At 40.8% G+C, this 17,875-nt stretch overlaps 1 protein-coding gene across 2 annotated transcripts in view; it reads right to left on the bottom strand.

Moving 5' to 3' along the window:
* The window catches only part of Dnah5 (dynein, axonemal, heavy chain 5), a 317,192-nt gene that overhangs the window by 213,789 nt on the left and 85,528 nt on the right, over positions 1–17,875 (bottom strand). For both annotated transcript variants that reach the window (XM_006520014.2, NM_133365.3), the window contains exons 12-16: positions 15,493–15,600; positions 12,510–12,595; positions 11,688–12,009; positions 10,280–10,486; positions 5,664–5,835 (exon numbers count right to left, since the gene is read on the bottom strand). In XM_006520014.2, the coding sequence (XP_006520077.1) occupies positions 5,664–5,835; positions 10,280–10,486; positions 11,688–12,009; positions 12,510–12,595; positions 15,493–15,600 (895 nt within the window). The remainder of the gene's footprint in view (positions 1–5,663; positions 5,836–10,279; positions 10,487–11,687; positions 12,010–12,509; positions 12,596–15,492; positions 15,601–17,875) is intronic.

Raw genomic sequence — 17,875 nt, 5'->3', positions numbered from 1 at the left:
GAAATACAGGAGAACACTGCTAAAGAGTTACAAGTCCTTAAAGAAAAACAGGAAAACACAATCAAACAGGTAGAAGTCCTTACAGAAAAAGAGGAAAAAACATACAAACAGGTGATGGAAATGAACAAAACCATACTAGACCTAAAAAGGGAAGTAGACACAATAAAGAAAACTCAAAGCGAGGCAACACTAGAGATAGAAACCCTAGGAAAGAAATCTGGAACCATAGATTTGAGCATCAGCAACAGAATACAAGAGATGGAAGAGAGAATCTCAGGTGCAGAAGATTCCATAGAGAACATCGGCACAACAATCAAAGAAAATGGAAAATGCAAAAAGATCCTAACTCAAAATATCCAGGAAATCCAGGACACAATAAGAAGACCAAACGTACGGATAATAGGAGTGGATGAGAATGAAGATTTTCAACTCAAAGGTCCAGCAAACATCTTCAACAAAATTATTGAAGAAAACTTCCCAAATCTAAAGAATGAGATGCATATGAACATACAAGAAGCCTACAGAACTCCAAATAGACTGGACCAGAAAAGAAATTCCTCCCGACACATAATAATCAGAACATCAAATGCACTAAATAAAGATAGAATACTAAAAGCAGTAAGGGAAAAAGGTCAAGTAACATATAAAGGCAAGCCTATCAGAATTACACCAGATTTTTCACCAGAGACTATGAAAGCCAGAAGAGCCTGGACAGATGTTATACAGACACTAAGAGAACACAAACTGCAGCCCAGGCTACTATACCCAGCCAAACTCTCAATTATCATAGAGGGAGAAACCAAAGTATTCCACGACAAAACCAAATTCACGCATTATCTCTCCACGAATCCAGCCCTTCAAAGGATAATAACAGAAAAAAACCAATACAAGAACGGGAACAACGCCCTAGAAAAAACAAGAAGGTAATCCCTCAACAAACCTAAAAGAAGACAGCCACAAGAACAGAATGCCACCTTTAACAACTAAAATAACAGGAAGCAACAATTACTTTTCCTTAATATCTCTTAACATCAATGGTCTCAACTCGCCAATAAAAAGACATAGACTAGCAAACTGGCTACACAAACAAGACCCAACATTTTGCTGCTTACAGGAAACTCATCTCAGAGAAAAAGATAGACACTACCTCAGAATGAAAGGCTGGAAAACAATTTTCCAAGCAAATGGTATGAAGAAACAAGCAGGAGTAGCCATCCTAATATCTGATAAGATTGACTTCCAACCCAAAGTCATCAAAAAAGACAAGGAGGGACACTTCATTCTCATCAAAGGTAAAATCCTCCAAGAGGAACTCTCAATTCTGAATATCTATGCTCCAAATACAAGAGCAGCCACATTCACTAAAGAAACTTTAGTAAAGCTCAAAGCACACATTGCGCCTCACACAATAATAGTGGGAGACTTCAACACACCACTTTCACCAATGGACAGATCATGGAAACAGAAACTAAACAGGGACACACTGAAACTAACAGAAGTGATGAAACAAATGGATCTGACAGATATCTACAGAACATTTTATCCTAAAACAAAAGGATATACCTTCTTCTCAGCACCTCATGGTACCTTCTCCAAAATTGACCACATAATAGGTCACAAATCAGGCCTCAACAGATTCAAAAATATTGAAATTGTCCCATGTATCCTATCAGATCACCATGCACTAAGGCTGATCTTCAATAACAAAATAAATAACAGAAAGCCAACATTCACATGGAAACTGAACAACACTCTTCTCAATGATACCTTGGTCAAGGAAGGAATAAAGAAAGAAATTAAAGACTTTTTAGAGTTTAATGAAAATGAAGCCACAACGTACCCAAACCTTTGGGACACAATGAAAGCATTTCTAAGAGGGAAACTCATAGCTATGAGTGCCTTCAAGAAAAAACGGGAGAGAGCACATACTAGCAGCTTGACAACACATCTAAAAGCTCTAGAAAAAAAGGAAGCAAATTCACCCAAGAGGAGTAGACGGCAGGAAATAATCAAACTCAGGGGTGAAATCAACCAAGTGGAAACAAGAAGAACTATTCAAAGAATTAACCAAACGAGGAGTTGGTTCTTTGAGAAAATCAACAAGATAGATAAACCCTTAGCTAGACTCACTAAAGGGCACAGGGACAAAATCCTAATTAACAAAATCAGAAATGAAAAGGGAGACATAACAACAGATCCTGAAGAAATCCAAAACACCATCAGATCCTTCTACAAAAGGCTATACTCAACAAAACTGGAAAACCTGGACGAAATGGACAAATTTCTGGACAGATACCAGGTACCAAAGTTGAATCAGGATCAAGTTGACCTTCTAAACAGTCCCATATCCCCTAAAGAAATAGAAGCAGTTATTAATAGTCTCCCAGCCAAAAAAAGCCCAGGACCAGACGGGTTTAGTGCAGAGTTCTATCAGACCTTCAAAGAAGATCTAACTCCAGTTCTGCACAAACTTTTTCACAAGATAGAAGTAGAAGGTATTCTACCCAACTCATTTTATGAAGCCACTATTACTCTGATACCTAAACCACAGAAAGATCCAACAAAGATAGAGAACTTCAGACCAATTTCTCTTATGAACATCGATGCAAAAATTCTTAATAAAATTCTCGCTAACCGAATCCAAGAACACATTAAAGCAATCATCCATCCTGACCAAGTAGGTTTTATTCCAGGGATGCAGGGATGGTTTAATATACGAAAATCCATCAATGTAATCCATTATATAAACAAACTCAAAGACAAAAACCACATGATCATCTCGTTAGATGCAGAAAAAGCATTTGACAAGATCCAACACCCATTCATGATAAAAGTTCTGGAAAGATCAGGAATTCAAGGCCAATACCTAAACATGATAAAAGCAATCTACAGCAAACCAGTAGCCAACATCAAAGTAAATGGAGAGAAGCTGGAAGCAATCCCACTAAAATCAGGGACTAGACAAGGCTGCCCACTTTCTCCCTACCTTTTCAACATAGTACTTGAAGTATTAGCCAGAGCAATTCGACAACAAAAGGAGATCAAGGGGATACAAATTGGAAAAGAGGAAGTCAAAATATCACTTTTTGCAGATGATATGATAGTATATATAAGTGACCCTAAAAATTCCAACAGAGAACTCCTAAACCTGATAAACAGCTTCGGTGAAGTAGCTGGATATAAAATTAACTCAAACAAGTCAATGGCCTTTCTCTACACAAAGAATAAACAGGCTGAGAAAGAAATTAGGGAAACAACACCCTTCTCAATAGCCACAAATAATATAAAATATCTCGGCGTGACTCTAACGAAGGAAGTGAAAGATCTGTATGATAAAAACTTCAAGTCCCTGAAGAAAGAAATTAAAGAAGATCTCAGAAGATGGAAAGATCTCCCATGCTCATGGATTGGCAGGACCAACATTGTAAAAATGGCTATCTTGCCAAAAGCAATCTACAGATTCAATGCAATCCCCATTAAAATTCCAACTCAATTCTTCAACGAATTAGAAGGAGCAATTTGCAAATTCATCTGGAATAACAAAAAACCGAGGATAGCAAAAACTCTTCTCAAGGATAAAAGAACCTCTGGTGGAATCACCATGCCTGACCTAAAGCTTTACTACAGAGCAATTGTGATAAAAACTGCATGGTACTGGTATAGAGACAGACAAGTGGACCAATGGAATAGAATTGAAGACCCAGAAATGAACCCACACACCTATGGTCACTTGATCTTCGACAAGGGAGCCAAAACCATCCAGTGGAAGAAAGACAGCATTTTCAACAATTGGTGCTGGCACAACTGGTTGTTATCATGTAGAAGAATGCGAATCGATCCATACTTATCTCCTTGTACTAAGGTCAAATCTAAGTGGATCAAGGAACTTCACATAAAACCAGAGACACTGAAACTTATAGAGGAGAAAGTGGGGAAAAGCCTTGAAGATATGGGCACAGGGGAAAAATTCCTGAACAGAACAGCAATGGCTTGTGCTGTAAGATCGAGAATTGACAAATGGGACCTAATGAAACTCCAAAGTTTCTGCAAGGCAAAAGACACTGTCTATAAGACAAAAAGACCACCAACAGACTGGGAAAGGATCTTTACCTATCCTAAATCAGATAGGGGACTAATATCCAACATATATAAAGAACTCAAGAAGGTGGACCTCAGAAAATCAAATAACCCCCTTAAAAAATGGGGCTCAGAACTGAACAAAGAATTCTCACCTGAGGAATACCGAATGGCAGAGAAGCACCTGAAAAAATGTTCAACATCCTTAATCATCAGGGAAATGCAAATCAAAACAACCCTGAGATTCCACCTCACACCAGTGAGAATGGCTAAGATCAAAAATTCAGGTGACAGCAGATGCTGGCGAGGATGTGGAGAAAGAGGAACACTCCTCCATTGTTGGTGGGATTGCAGGCTTGTACAACCACTCTGGAAATCAGTCTGGCGGTTCCTCAGAAAATTGGACATAGTACTACCGGAGGATCCAGCAATACCTCTCCTGGGCATATATCCAGAAGAAGCCCCAACTGGTAAGAAGGACACATGCTCCACTATGTTCATAGCAGCCTTATTTATAATAGCCAGAAACTGGAAAGAACCCAGATGCCCCTCAACAGAGGAATGGATACAGAAAATGTGGTACATCTACACAATGGAGTACTACTCAGCTATTAAAAAGAATGAATTTATGAAATTCCTAGCCAAATGGATGGACCTGGAGAGCATCATCCTGAGTGAGGTAACACAATCACAAAGGAACTCACACAATATGTACTCACTGATAAGTGGATACTAGCCCAAAACCTAGGATACCCACGATATAAGATACAATTTCCTAAACACATGAAACTCAAGAAAAATGAAGACTGAAGTGTGGACACTATGCCCCTCCTTAGAAGTGGGAACAAAACACCCATGGAAGGAGTTACAGAAACAAAGTATGGAGCTGAGATGAAAGGATGGACCATGTAGAGACTGCCATATCCAGGGATCCACCCCATAATCAGCTTCCAAATGCTGACACCATTGCATACAATAGCAAGATTTTACTGAAAGGACCCAGATGTAGCTGTCTCTTGTGAGACTATGCCGGGGCCTAGCAAACACAGAAGTGGATGCTCACAGTCAGCTAATGGATGGATCACAGGGCTCCCAATGGAGGAGCTAGAGAAAGTACCCAAGGAGCTAAAGGGATCTTCAACCCTATAGGTGGAACAACATTATGAACTAACCAGTACCCCTGAGCTCTTGACTCTAGCTGCATATGTATCAAAAGATGGCCTAGTCGGCCATCACTGGAAAGAGAGGCCCATTGGACACGCAGACTTTGTGTGCCCCGGTACAGGGGAACGCCAGGGCCAAAGGGGGGGAGTGGGAGGGTAGGGGAGTGGGGGTGGGTGGGTAAGGGGGACTTTTGGTATAGCATTGGAAATGTAAATGAGCTAAATCCCTAATAAAAAAAAAAAAAAAAAAAAAAAAAAGAAATTCCTGGACTCCTTATACTTAGCTGTTGTTCACTGTGGAACTTTTGAGCCTTATTTTTCATTTCATTATTCATAACAGAATATTTAATAACAAATTATCTAGTAGGCAATAAGAACCAAGCTCTTGAAACTGAGGAGTAAAAAGTTTGTAGACACACTCACTGATCTTTGCAAAGGCATTTTCTAAATAGCCCCCAATATTCAGGGACGTCCAAGTCAGGACAGCCAGGCCCGGCTGGAGGGCTTCATCCACTCTAGCCAGGTGTGGAAACATCAACTGCTCGATGGCAGGAGGCATTTTCAACTTCACTCTCTCGTATTCAGACAGCATCATCTGCAATGGAATGTGATTAAATAGCCAGTTTCCAAGTCACTTTTAATATCTACTAGTAATTTTATCTAAGAGAGATAACTTTTGATTTTGGTCAAACTCTTGTGATCTAACATCCTGGCAGGAAAAGTGTTGCAAACAAAATAAAACAGATGACTGATACATACTTTCTCCATGCCCACCAAATCCTAACCCAGTAAGATAGAATTGAGAATCAAAAAGAAATTGAGGATCATTTCTTGACATCTACCCAGCCCAAAATGAGAAAAGTCCAGTAACTTTTCTAAACTATGTAAAGTTACAGGAACAGGATGTCTATCTGTGCCTCAGAGGGCTCACTCATTCTGGTTTTATGGGGACAGGGCACATCCTGCTCTTTGAGCATTTCCTGTAGACCATATTCACCACCACAGTTCTCTGTGTCATGAAAGTCATTGCTAGACAGAACTATCAACTAAATCTTGATGCAAGCCCCATATGGTAGAGGAAGAGTCAAGAACCAGTGTTGATTTCAAATGGCTCTAAATACTATCTCTTGGCTAAAACAGTGGGCACTCTCAAGACAGAGCAGGCTAAGCCGCTGTGGTCACTTAAGTGTAATAAATGAATTATGATGTACTTACAGTACTTTCAACCTCATCATAAGTCAAGAGAAACTGCATAAAGAATACAAAGATAAAAATTTTTAACCTGGTTTTTCTAATTTCCTTGGAATATTATCTATAACACAGGACATGATCCATCAGCATCTCTTTGATTAACCCATTAGTTGTTATCAGAAAAGGAATTTGTGATCTGAAATGGGAGGAAGGGGTTGAGTTCTCCTTGAAAAGTCAAGGTCAGCTCCTATTCTGTTCTTCTCAAATATACCTGATAGTGCACACTCCTTCTATAGCACATCGATGTGCTTGTTAAAGGCAGTTTTAAACTCATACTTGTGCCGGGCGTGGTGGCGCCATGCCTTCAATCCCAGCACTTGGGAGGCAGAGGCCAGCCTGGTCTAGAGAGTGAGTTCCAGGACAGCCAGGGCTATACAAAGAAACCCTGTCTCAAAAAACCAAATAAAAATATAAATGTAAATGTAAATATAAATATAAATAAACTCTTACTGGTACAGAAACTATTGGTATTACCATGATATTAGGTGATTGTCTGCCAAAAATGTTTTCATTGGTTGTACATGATCCCTGGTGAATATGTTTGCCAAATTCTATATATAGCAGTGTCACACTAACATTCATAAATTTACAGACCCTGTCAGAAGGGTATAGGGAGTTCCAGCAGGCTTTGAGAAGGCAGTTAAACCTAACATCTCCCCAATGAGCTCAAACTTTCTATAATACTTTTCTATGGTTTCCATAAGACCCTTTCATTCTCCACAAAAGCTACTTGAAAAATAAAGCCTACACTTGATGATCCTATTAGTGGCTGCTTCTGAGTTTCCTAAAGCATTTAGCCACTGCTCACTGCTCTTTTCTTTTTTCAATGTCCATTACTTATTCTATTGGGGGGGGGGGGGAAATGGGCCTTAGGATCTGCATCCTGCAGGCTTTCTACTCTTCACCTTTAATCTTTTAAGCCCAGGAAGTACCATCTGTGTCCCTTTTATCAATGAGAAGCTGAGGCTTAGGAGGTAAAGTCATTCACCCAGAGATAATGCTTTGGGTCCGGAATTTGTCGGTTTCACAGTCTATATAGCACACTACAACCCACGCAAGCTCATCTCTTGGCAGTTTCAAATATATTCCAAGAAAAAAGATGAATAAAGCAAACAGTCAGATACATTGGCATATCTGTAGAAACTGTTAGATTCTAGATTCCGAATACAGTAACTGTGAAGCAAGGGAGAGCTTTATGTGACTCTCAAGTTTCCCAATAAGTCTGCATTCACCAGCTAGCCATGTCACACAGGGACTTCTAACTCGTTCCATCTCTATAACATCATAAATGCCAACCAGTTAGCAATTTGCTTGCTTACACTTTGGTTGGAACAGTACCAGCTTTCACATAACTCCCCTCATGGAGTTGGGCCTATGCACCCTTCACTGACTCTGGGTGTGTATTCAGAGAACCAAGTGGGAGGGGTCAACAGAAGGATCCTATGAGACATCTGAGCTGTCTGAGCTGTCATTGAGACCATGTGGCCCTTTTATTTAGTGTAGCCCTAGCTCCAAGTGGTATAAGGTATTCTAGCCTGGGGAGTCCACACCAGAAATTCTTATAGAGAAGTCTCAGTCTGCAATCCCAGCTGAGTACAATATTCAACACCCGCTCAAACCCTTTAGCACAGAACCATGAAAAGTTTGCTAAAAGCTCCTATATTTTGAAGTTGTGTGTTACCTGCAACAAAGAAAGACTCTGTAGGGAAAATTAGTAGTAGTAGTAGTAGTAGTAGTAGTAGTAGTAGTAGTAGTAGTAGTAGTAGTGTGTGTGTGTGTGTGTGTGTGTGTGTGTGTGTATGTATGTGTTTCTTAGGAAAGCATTGCTCTTGTAAATATGTAAATTGGCCTGGCGGATTTTTCTTCTGACCCAAAAGAATGTGAAGAAAATAAAAACATGCTGACTAGTGTTTTATGGGTCCAGATTAGAACAATATCTGCCCCTGGGTGATTTTAACTTTTTAACACAATGAGAGTCGTGAGAAGACAATAAAGAACAATTCTGGGTTCTGGCCCTGATTCTGTCACTTAGCTATGAAGTATTGATTCTGACAATTTCTATGAGCCACGTGGTACTTTGCCCCACGTATCTCTCACATGGTAGTAAGAAAGTCAACACTAAATAATTGCCATGAAAAGGCTTTAAAGGAGCTGAGAGTGGAGGGAGAAGTCTGTAGTCCCAGCTACTAGAAAGACTGAAACAGATGAACCAGAAGTTCAAGACCAGTCTGGATTCCGGGCGTGAAGGGTGAGCTGAGGACAGAGCTGAGTGGCAGAGCGTTGTCAGCATGCACACAGCTTCGTATGCAATCTGCAGTGCAGTGAAGTGAGCGAGGGAGAGGAGAAGGAAGAGCAGTAGGGAGGAAGAAAATGAGAGAGGCTTAAATCACAAGGCACTATGTGAGTACACGATCATAGTGCCATCATATGATGTTAATCACCATGATTTGAGGCATGGTCTTGCATATATTAGGCTGACCTCACATTTGTCTCAAAGTCAAGGATGATCCTAAACTTCTGGTGGTCTTGCTCTACTCTCCAGTGCTAGGATTACGGCAGACACCACTTCAGCTGGTTTTCTATGACATTTTAGTAACAGTTTGCATGTGGCCCGGTACAGAGTCTGTATCTTTGGACTTTTCTTTTTCATCCTCTGAGCAATATTTGTCAGTAGTAGTCAGTCCTTTCCTGTAATTCTTTCCTTACTCTTGGCTTCCTTGACACTTGATTTAATCTTATCTCAAAGTTCACACCTATTTTTTGTGGCTTGTCTACTTCTACTAGACCCAGTAATATTGGAATGACCTTATTTTATTCCAATGGCCCTCTACTCTCTTCTGTCTCTGTCCCTCCCTAAAAGGTCTTATCCAGGAAAAGGTCATTAATATTAGCTACAGTCTAGAAAGCTACCTCTAAAAAGCTTACCTCCAACTGTGAATGCTCTACTGAATTCAAAACTTCTACATCTAATTGCATGGGTAGCATGGCTACCTGGATGTCAAAAAGTCATCTTTGTGGATAAGAACCACATATTTGAATGGGCCCACAAAATAGGCTATTTCAAGCCTTTATCATCTCTACAAATGAGGCTTACAGTCAAAATCACTGCATATTATTATGCAAGTTGTATACAGTACCAACTGGCCGTGAATGGTAGCCCTGCTTCAATAATCCTTGAGCTCCTTCCTAACCTACCTATGAACATACCCTTTATTGTCTAACCAAACTCTGTGGCCATTCTACTCAAGCTGCTGTCTTCATTCTCCATCCTGAATCAATGCTACACAACCAAATATTGGTTTCTCACTGGCATGCTTAGCCCAGTTAAATTCCATTTCTGTCTACCCACCAAGAAACAAGAACAATACTTAATATAAGTGAAACCATGCCTTTTATTCCAGCCCCAAACCCTCCTGTCCATGTCTTCCTAAAACAGTCAGAATTAAAGCTGAGACCTTCAATCATAAGAGCTGGAATTCAGTCCATAAGAACCCATATAAACAAGTCAACACACCTGCAATTCCAGCCTTGGACAATGGAAACAGGAAAGCCCCACAGCAAGTTAACCAGAGATATTAGTCATATTGATGAGCACCAGGCTTGACTCATAGACCCTGACTCAAGGAGTAAGGCGGGGGAGTGATCAAAGATGATTGTTGATGTCAACCTTAGGTCTCCATGTGCACATACACACAGGGGCTCATGCACATAGAAACAAATGAAAAAATAAAACAGAAGAATAAATGTACACTAGAGCCATCTAGCAAGGGGAAGCAAACATGCTATACCTTCATGTCACTGAAATTCTTTTTGAACATGTCCCGCTTCTGGAAGAGGGCAGCTGCAAACGGTGACACAGGTAGACCCAACTGAGACATGCATTGTGTTTCTCTAAATAAGACTAATATCTGAGGATCAAAGTTCACAAACAACTCCCCTGTGCCTGGAGCCTTCACCAATAAGGAAGCCTCAAGACCTGCATGAATTTCTTCAATCTGTGGGAAGAAGTCAACATTATTAGTATAAGAGTGTAATGTACACACAGTATCTGACTCAACCATTTCGGGGCTTTAGTGAACACTTATTCAATATTCTCCCTTGGACTTGACCTTACTAAAGCCCAGACAATAGGGTCACCTAGTGTTCTCCTAAATTCCCTTCAGGTTCTTGGTGGTGATATTGCATAGTCAACTGAATGTATTCTTTTCATTTTTGAAACTCACACATGACATTTAGGTAGACACTGCAGAAGCCTCGGTGATTTCAAAAGGTTAAATTTTAAAAGTTCTGAAACAAAACACCCAGGGAATTTGGGACACTATGAAAAGACTAAACCTAAGACTAATAGGAAAGTTTCCCTAACCTAAAGAAAGAGGTGCCTATAAATAGGAAGTCTATAAGCTTATAGCCTATAAGCTACTAGAAGCTTACAGAACACCAAATAGATTGGTCCAAAAAGATATTTAGCACTTTATGCCTATGGTCCAAAAAGATATTTAGCACTTTATGCCTCCCTCCCCCTCCCCAACCCCCTCCCCCTCCCTTGCCCTCCCATCAGTGTATAGTGTATATGTGTCTGTATGTTTTGCATGTCTGTGTGTATATCTGTGCATGTCTGAGTGTGTGTATGTGTGTCTTTGTATGTGTGTGTATCTGTGAGTGTATGTGTCTGAGTGTGCATATGTGTAAATGTCTGAGTGTGTATGTGTGTGTTGTGTGGGTAGGTGTGTATCTCTGTGTTTGTGTGTCTGAGTATGTGTATCTGTGTGTGCCTGCATGTGTGTGTGTGTGTGTGTGTGTGTGTGTGTGTGTGTGTGTGTGTATGTGTGTGTGTGTGTGTGTCTGCTAGGGATAAAACCCAATGTCTCATGCAAGCTAAGCAAATGCTCTACTATACCCTAACCAGGATCTTTTAATTGTTTAAAGGGGTAAAGAAAAGAAACCCTAACTGACAGAGTGGTGAAATGCTGTGTGACTTTCTCACGTATGAGATTACAAATTAAACAATAAGCTTCTATTACCTAGCTTATTAGTTTTTCAATGCTAATAAGTATTTTCTTTCATGGCTACATTATATACTTTGATTTATTAAATTCAACCAAACTGATTTATAAAATATCTCTATTAATGCAAGAAGAGGATTTCCTCTGCCTGAACAGTACAAACTACTTAAGTAGCATCCACTCAGGAATTCACCTGCTGAAGCCAGGCCCTGTGGTAGAGGACCTCAAACTCCAAGAGGACCTTGGCTATCCTGTTATAGCTGCGGATCACAGGTTTGGCCTCCGCAGTCCTCAGCACAAAGGGATGCTGCTGGAAGAGTTGCATTGGCTGCTCCAGCCTGTGGAATAGCTGCCGGGCCCACAAGATCTTCCCAGCTATGGGGGGCTGGTTGCGAGCCAAGGGCGGATCGTACTTCTGTTTCGTATACAGCTTAGAAATCGTGTCGATGTCAGTCGCAAAATTCTGGAAAATTATTTGGTATTTTTCCTCAATACCAAGATTAGGTATATTCAGTCTGATTGAAACACACACACAAAAGAAAAGAACAAAGTTTTGAATTAATGAAGATACACATATATATAATAACATTCATTTAAAAACAGTCCAAGTGAAAGCAATGGAGTACTTGTGAGGCATTTTAAAGAGTCAAATTAGTATCAATCCTTACAAGGCAAAAACCGCTAACCTGGAAAGAATTATGTCAAATTATTCAGACATTAGGCAGTATTACTACGGGCAGCTGCAGCCTACTTCAAAGCTAAGAGTATTCTCTACTGGCAGAGATGAACAAACCCCTAATCCTTCCCAGGAATTAATCCTCTTCAGCCTCTGAAAACTTAAAACTTGTGACCTTGTGACTCAGACCGTGGAGAGAGGCTTTTCTTCACATTATAATTCGAAGTTATAATAAGAGTTATAATTACAATGAAAGATAAGCTATAAAAAGAAGCTAAACTGTGCTCGCATTATCCCGAGTTTAGGAGACAGACTTGGGAAGTTATTTCAAACCTTTACCTTTCGAATTTCTTCAGCGTGCTTAGAGCTTGCCTCGTGCTTGGAATCTTTTCAAATGTGATGTCCATGAACCTCTGCAGGTCATTCTGAAAACAGAACCAAACTCTATAAGGAACGATGAACTAGCACTAAGACATTTTTTTAAGACCAGGTCATCCTATGAGACTCAGGCTAAACTCAAATTTACAGCCCTCCTGCCTCCACCTCCCAAGGGTTGAGATTAAAAATATAAGTCACAGTATCAAGAAACAATGAGGATTTTCTACTTATCAACAGAAGACAAGAGATCCACATTCTTCGCCCCTCTTCTAAAGGGTGGGGAAATTATAACAGAAAATAAGTGAGCTGAAAAGGGAAATAAGTGTCCAGAAACCAGAGAGGCCGAGCTGTCCCGAGAACCTCATACGTTTTTTGCTATTAATCGAATTTGTGCCTTAAAAGATTGCATTAAAAATGAGTATAATAAATGAGTTTGTTACTCGTCTACTACTCAGTTTGGATTATGACTTGAATATAATTGTAACTAAAACTTGGAAAATTGTTGTATTGCTTCTAATTTTAAAAAAGTTCACTTGGCGGGTGGAATCGCTCACCACTTCTGTGAAGACACCTGGGCGGTTGGTTTCACCACACTGCCTGCCCCTCCTGTGCCAGCACAAACCTAAGTCAGGGCAGGACCACAGGCTTCCACCCCTCGCCAGCAGAGTTCTCATCCCAATCACTCCCGGTCCCCTGAAACCCCACATTCATTCCCCATAAACCCTGCCTCATTCCTTACCCCTGAGATCCGTCAGCCTACCTTCCCCATTCAGAGCCCTGGGCATTTGGGTATTTTTACTCCGGTTTTATAGAGATGCAGGTTGAATTCAAGAGAGCGGATTTGTTTAAAAGACAAATTGGAAAATTATTAAGGGAAAGAGAAGGCGAAAGGGATGAAGAAATCAGAGGTCAACTAACCAGTAAACCAAACTCAGAATCAGGTTGTTTTTGTTTTTGTTTTTGTTTTTGTTTTTGTTTTTGTTTTTCAAGGCAGGGTTTCTCTGTATAGCCCTGGCTGTCCTGGAACTCATTTTGTAGGGAAGACCCCGTGCCTCTCATCTCTTCCATTTGCCCACTCGCTTGCTCACTCACTCATACCTCACTCTCACTCACATCAGTCACAGCCTCCAGTTCTCAACCCCAGACAAACAGGAAGACAGTGTTATCTCCTCCCAGGCTCACAGGCTGTCCTGTGAGGGAGAACAGCGATCCAGTTCTAAGGCTGTGTTGCAGACCTGCCCCGCCCCCCGGAAGTTCCCATCGGACTGTCTTTTTACCTTTGAATTCTCCTTTGAGACACAGGATCGGGGTATTGTTCATTTACAGTGGATCATTTTCCCTCCTCCCTCACCATTTTTGATGCCACACCCACTCTTCCCCTTCGCTTTTGATTCTATGACCATGCCTCTTCTCTAAGTTGATGCATGCTCCCATGTAAAGCGTACCCGTGTGAGCAGTGAGGGTAAACCCGCTTTCTAGGGCGCATCTTTCTCCTTTCACCGTGTGCAGTTTGGAAGCCTGACACGCCACTGCAGAGGCTTCTGAGTTGTTTGTTTGTTTTTTAATAATTCTACATCTTCTTCTTAAGGAGTTGAAACAGAATACAATCCCTCCCTCCAGATGCTCAGCGTCTATCTACATCCACAGATGAGCTGCAGTCGCGTGGTAGACTCTCTAGAGAAGCACCTAGATGCAAGTGTGACTTAGAGAGCCACTCGGTTCCCCTCTGAGTACTGAGAGCAAGGAGAGCGCCCACTTTCTAGGATTATCGTGACTGTTAAATCAATTCACAGACGTCAAAGAAAAGTGTCTTGGACTGTCGTATATCTCCCTCTGCCTTAAACTTGCTCCTCCCGAAACACCTCACAGCATTTCCCCTCCATTTGCACACATTTAGTTCAAACGATAAATTTCAGGAAGAAGGAAGCAGAATGGTCATTTTACGCTCTTGTTTCAGGAGGAAATGTGCCTGTGTTTGTGTGTGTGTGTGTGTGTGTGTGTGTGTGCGTGCACGCACGTGCGTGCGCGTGCGTGCGTGTCCATAGGTTCTGGGCCTCACATTCAGGTGTTTACACTTGTAAGAAAAGCACTTCACAGACTGTGCTATCTCCCCATCCAGATCTTATTCCTATAAAGAAAAATATGCCCCTATATCTCCTAAGGGCAAAAGAATTCTGCATGTTAATGTGGCAGAAAACTGCCAAGTTGTCTCCCACCTTATCTTCCCTGGCTCCCATTTCCTAATAACAAAGACCCTTCTTGATTATCCCCAAGGTGTCCCATCTGCCCTTTATTTATCACATGACCCCACAACTGATAGGCTCTAGGCTGTGCATTTACCTCTAAAGCTGTCACCTAAACCTTTCCCTGTGAACCTGGAGCTGGACTGCTTCTGGGATGTGTTCTCAGATGCTGATAAAGGCCCTACTGCCTTGGGAGGCTGAAAGTCAGGATGGCTAATCTGTACTGAATAAGGATGATGGGAAAGAAAGCAACAGAGAGCAAGAGGGGGTCCCAGCACCATGGTCTTCAAGATCAGCTATGGCCCTGCCTTTAGAATCTGCCAGGCATATCTGACAGTTAGTTAGGTTACCTCTGATCATAGTCATTACCCTATAGTAACACAAGAGAATTCGTGCCACAGCCTAATAAAGCTACAGCGTGTTTCAACAGAGGATGAAAGTTAGCTTCCTAAGAACTAAGTCACAGAAGTCTGTGATTGCAAATCATTAGCCAAAGCTGTATTTATGATGCTTTAATCTAGGGAACGGGAACGGAGCCTTCAGTTAGTCATCTGAAATCACAAAACGCAGGCTGAGATTGCTGCGGGGCCCGCCGTGATGAAGATGCCTCTGCCCTTCAAATGGGGAATGATGAGCAGGGTAACACAGAAAGGACTAAGATAGCATGTGACTGTCACCAGGGACTTTACTATGCAACATACATGAAGCTCATTAATCCGCTTGCAAAACTCTTCATAATCTTGGTCAAAATCCATTTCCCGTTGATCTAAGAAGTTATACTCTTTCTTCTTTATGGCAGCAACAATGTCCTGAAATAGACAGAAGATAGGAGATGGTCTTTCATTTTCCTCTCAGTACTCAGGACTTGGAGCCTTTTAATGTAGGGCATGGCAAAATGATTCCCTCAAAGCTGTCTGTTTAAAGAAAACTGTATCTTCTACCTCTCGTTGATTGGTGCTATTTGTTTTACACACAGTGAAATTCTGTCATCCCTCATCCAGGAGAATCAGCCAGGAAGCATCATCTCACCACACGTTTATACAGATTATTTGGACAAATATATACAATTAAAACCACTTGTGAAAATAAGCAGGTGGTTTCTCAAAAGTCTCATGGAGGAATCACATCTGAAATCAGCTAAAAAAGAAGCCCAGAGTTGAGTTTAATAAAACATCGTTTTTGTTCAAAGGCTTAAGTGATCTCAAAGAATAAATAGACAAAACTTTAACAAAATAAAAACCAGGTAATAAGAAAATGGGGGAGCGATGATAACCTCAGAAGAGATGTGACCCCCCAAATCAAATACTTTAAATGAACCATCGAAAACACTCTGGTGCTTCCAAATGCTCAAGAATTAATTACTCCAGTTCTCCTGTACAGGGACAGTTTGTGACTGGGAAAGTATAAATTAAGCGATTCATCTCCTTGAAAACACTATTATCAGAAGTTCCCTTTGCTCAGAATGATGAGCAGTAATGATTTGTGATCGTTCTTAACCAGGTACCAAGCCGTTCTCAAACTCGGAGCCCCACACTGTTGACAGAGCAGATAATTTTTATGAAGAGTTCTGGGCCTCCTTCCTCAGTCTCCTCTTCAAAGTCATCATTCAAATCTCTCAATATACAAAAAAATGCACAAGATGTTCAAGTTCTGGAACTAAGTCTACTCATGAAAACATGGCACTCTTCCTTGCTGTCCCCGTGTGGACAAGAGTCTTTACATATGCAGACTGTGAGCATGCATGTAGTATGTGGACTGTGAGCATGCATGTAGTATGTAGCATGTTTGGGACAAATGTGGAAAAGTTGCATTAACCTTTTCAACATGTATTCTATTTTAATTCAATTTTGTTCTTTTTTAAGAATTTCATTCAGCATGCTATCATTCTTCGATATCTACATACCTCCCTCTTCGAACTCCTTCCATGTTCCCTCCTACTCCCCCTCAAACTCGTGATCTTGTCTTCTAAAATTATTATTGTTACATATGTGATGTACATGTAGCATGTGATATGTACTTATGTGCATGTATATGTATGTATATATGTGTATATAATTATATGTATATATGTGTATATATATATACATACATACATGTACATATATGTATATATCACATACACCTAACAAGTCTACTTATGTGTATCTATGTTTAAGGCTGACCACCTAATGGATAACCCATCGGGGGTTTATCCCTGGAGAAGGCTGATTTTCTTTGTCTCAGCAACCACTGGTCGTCTGTAGCTCTTCAGCTAAAAGTAGGGCCTGTAAAATCTCCCTCATCTACATAAGCATTGTTGACTAGCATGGTCATTATGTGGGGCTTGTTTAAGCAACCACATTGTTGAGACTGCATGGGTGTGATATCCCTGTCATGTCTAAAAGACAGGGCAAATACCCGGCCCTCTGGACCTTACAGTCTTCCCTCACCTCTTCCACTGAGCATCAGCTGTGAAGACTCTATTTGGATGTACCAGCTAGAGTTGCAAACCCAATGATCTCTCATTCTATAGCTTCTATACACAGGTGTGTTTGATAGGCGTGCATGAGAGTGCACATTTGTGCTCATCACAGCCTGCCTGTGGCAGTCGGAGAACAACCTTGAGAATCTTTATCTCTCTCTTCTGTGTCCTCTGAGGATCAAACTCGGGTTGTGAGGCTCTATATATACTGCTAACATGTGTACAAATAAAATGTACCCAGATACTTACATGCCACTCAAGTCTTGTTGCAAATAATGCCTGAGATACAGTGTGTTCTTCACCAATTATTGTTGCATGAATAAAGTAAGAAAAAGGGAATGTAAAAATCTACATACGAGGGGATGAGGGAACACTGAATACAGGCAATGGCCGTGGGTGTATCAAGGAATCAAGGTATAAAGAAAGCTACCTGGTTTTCTAGTTCTAATTACTTCAGGGCTATTTGGGTCTTGGTGGTTATGTTTTAAACATAAAACATATTTAGTGTTGGAAGCATAAAATCAAATGTGAAGCTTCACAGCTTCTAAGTCAGATACCAGTTCTAATTGTATATAAGTTCATTAAGTTGTATGATTTTGAGTCTGGTTAATTTTGGTGTGTCA

The sequence above is a fragment of the Mus musculus genome, chromosome 15, assembly GCF_000001635.26.
Source record: "Mus musculus strain C57BL/6J chromosome 15, GRCm38.p6 C57BL/6J".
Taxonomy (NCBI): domain Eukaryota; kingdom Metazoa; phylum Chordata; class Mammalia; order Rodentia; family Muridae; genus Mus; species Mus musculus.
This window is presented reverse-complemented; position numbering and strand designations above follow the sequence as displayed.